The following is a 2,525-nucleotide window of genomic DNA, read 5'->3' as shown; positions in this document are numbered from 1 at the left end:
CCGCCTGGCACGACTGAAACATGTCTCAGCCCTGTTCTCCAGGGTTGTTTGAAGCCGACGTCCCTCTGGCAGCTGCCAGGCCAGAGACTCCCAGGAGCATCAGGAGACCCCAGCCCTGGTGCCCTGTGCGGAGCACTGCCAGGACCCCCCTCGGTGGCTGCTGGCCAGAGGTGCCGTATCAGGGGGATGAGCTTTGGGGTCGAGCTGTTCTGATGGCCGCAGGCGTCCTGCAATTAGGGCTGGACGAGGGGGATGTTTCTGTCCTGCTCAGCACCTGCTGGAGAGCAGCCGTGGTGCCTGTAGGGAGGCAGGTCCCAGCTGGGCAGGCTTTCACCAGGGTGGTTTTCTCCCCTCCTCCCTTTCTGCCATCCCGTTCTTGTCTCCCCAAGGTGGTGGATGGAGAGGTGTACCCCCCCATGGTCACCGATGCTCCAGTCCACATGGTCTACCCACCTGCCGTCCCCAAGGAGAAGCAGCTGGCGATGGGGCAGGAGGTGTTTGGGCTGCTGCCGGGGCTCTGCATGTACGCCACGCTCTGGCTGCGCGAGCACAACCGCGTCTGCGACATACTGAAACGGGAGCATCCCACCTGGAGCGATGAGCAGCTCTTCCAGACGGCTCGTCTCATCCTCATCGGTGAGGATCGATGGCGCCGCAGGGCACGGGCACCGTGGAGCCCCGTGTTCCACCTCCCCGGGCAAGCCCCAAGGACTTGGGTGTTGGTTGGTCTCTGAGGGCGATGGCCAGTCTGGCTTTGGAGGCTGGAGGAGTTTCTCTGGCAGCCTGCTGGGGATCGTTGGCTTTGATCCATATAGCAAAAATTGGCTTTGGTCCATCAAAAAATTTCATTTGTAATAGTTTTGTCATAGTTTTGCATTATTTCATTTTAATGTTCTACTAGAAATTTACTATAATCTCAAGAAATGTCATTTTTGACCAAAATCCGGAAGAGACCCATGGCACCACATTATCTCTAAGAAGCGTATCAAGGTCAGCTTCCTCAGGAACCATTTCGCTTTTGGCTGACTGACCTTTGCTGGTGAAAAAATAATTCACTGAAAAATTCCCAACCAACTCAACAAACCCATAGTCAAAAAGGTCCCAGGGGGTGGATGGGTGCTGGGATGTGCTGCCGCAGCATGTGGGGAACATCTTGGGGTACAGAGCCGGTAGCTCCTGCTGCTGCCAGCTGCTTCTCTCACCTCCTGCCCAGGGGAGACCATTAAGATCGTCATTGAAGACTACGTCCAGCATCTCAGCGGGTACTTCCTCAGCCTCAAGTTCGACCCCGAGCTGCTGTTTGGGACGCAGTTCCAGTACCGGAATCGCATCGCGGTGGAGTTCAACCAGCTCTATCACTGGCACGGGCTGATGCCCGACTCCTTCGTCATCCAGGGGGAAGAGTACAGCTATGAGCAGTTCCTCTACAACACCTCCATGCTCATGGACTATGGTGTGGAGGCGCTGGTGGAGTCCTTTTCCAAGCAGATTGCGGGAAGGGTAAGATCCTGCTCTCCTCTCCTTGCCAGCACCAGGGCTGTGGGACCCTGGGAGGGATGCTCATGGTACCGGGAAGGCAGACGCTGCTGTGCTGTCGGGTGATGGAGCCCACTCTGGCTCTCGCAGGGCGGCAGCAGGGTTTTGAGCTTCTCTTCTTCCGCTGCACAAAGCTCCGGCCCAAGGCACTGCCTGTCGCTGCAGTGCCCGGAGCGCAGCTGTAGCACACCGGTATCAAACCTCCCTGTTGGGCAGCGCGTCGCTGTCACACATAGCGTCTTCCAGCCAGGGCAGCACCCGACGTGCATGTCGTGAGTCCTCCCCACAAGCACCGTAGCAAGGCTGGGCCTTGGCAGCCCCGTTTGCTTGTTCTCGTCACTCTGTAGTAAACATCACGGTGACACCAGGAGCCTGCGGTAAGCTGGGATCTCCTGGCCCAGACCGGGCTGTGGAGCAGCCTGGGCTTGGGAGCAGCATGTCTGGCACTGTTCTTTGCTGCCATCACATGGATGTTTTCTTCCAAGCGATTATATCTACACTTCTGACTGTCTTGTCTTGTGCAAAGCAGCAAGGCTGAGATGCAGACCCGCTGCTCTGGGGGTATTTGGGTTCTCCCTGTGACCCCAAACCCCCGTAATCTCTCCCCTCCTCCCAGGCTGGTGGGTCACCGTCCATCTGGGACTTCTCCTGCACCGTTCCCTGACCCACCCTGGGAACAGCACTGGCTTTAACCCAAGCTGCTCCACAGCTTTTTTTTTGCAATATCCAGTGATTGCCCCTCTTCTTGCTGCTGCGATGACGTGCTGGTCTCCCTGACACCATGCCCAGGACACAGATGCTTTACTGCATGGCAGTGGGGCTGTGTCGCAGCTCCCCTGGAGCAGATGCCGATGCTGCCTCGTGCCTTACGCGTGCTCCTCCTTGTGTTCTCGCCCTCCAGATCGGTGGGATACAAACCATCAATGCTAACGTCTTGAAAGTGGCCGTTGGGGTCATCAAGGAATCCCGGCAGCGCAGGCTACAGCCGG

The 2,525-nt window shown here is 57.6% G+C and overlaps 1 protein-coding gene across 1 annotated transcript in view; it reads left to right on the top strand.

Moving 5' to 3' along the window:
* Positions 1-389: 389 nt before the first annotated feature.
* Positions 390-2,525, top strand: part of LOC104076250 (prostaglandin G/H synthase 1-like) — a gene marked incomplete at its 5' end in the record, with an annotated part of 2,857 nt that continues 721 nt past the window's right edge. The window contains 3 exon segments of the mRNA XM_009577061.1: positions 390-636; positions 1,214-1,500; positions 2,438-2,525. The exon segment at positions 2,438-2,525 is cut by the window's right edge and continues 24 nt beyond it. Coding sequence (XP_009575356.1) covers positions 390-636; positions 1,214-1,500; positions 2,438-2,525 — 622 coding nt within the window.

This window comes from Fulmarus glacialis, unplaced genomic scaffold (genome assembly GCF_000690835.1).
Source record: "Fulmarus glacialis isolate BGI_N327 unplaced genomic scaffold, ASM69083v1 scaffold17094, whole genome shotgun sequence".
Taxonomy (NCBI): domain Eukaryota; kingdom Metazoa; phylum Chordata; class Aves; order Procellariiformes; family Procellariidae; genus Fulmarus; species Fulmarus glacialis.
The sequence above is the reverse complement of the archived record's forward strand: the minus strand, read 5'-3'. Positions and strand labels throughout refer to the sequence as shown.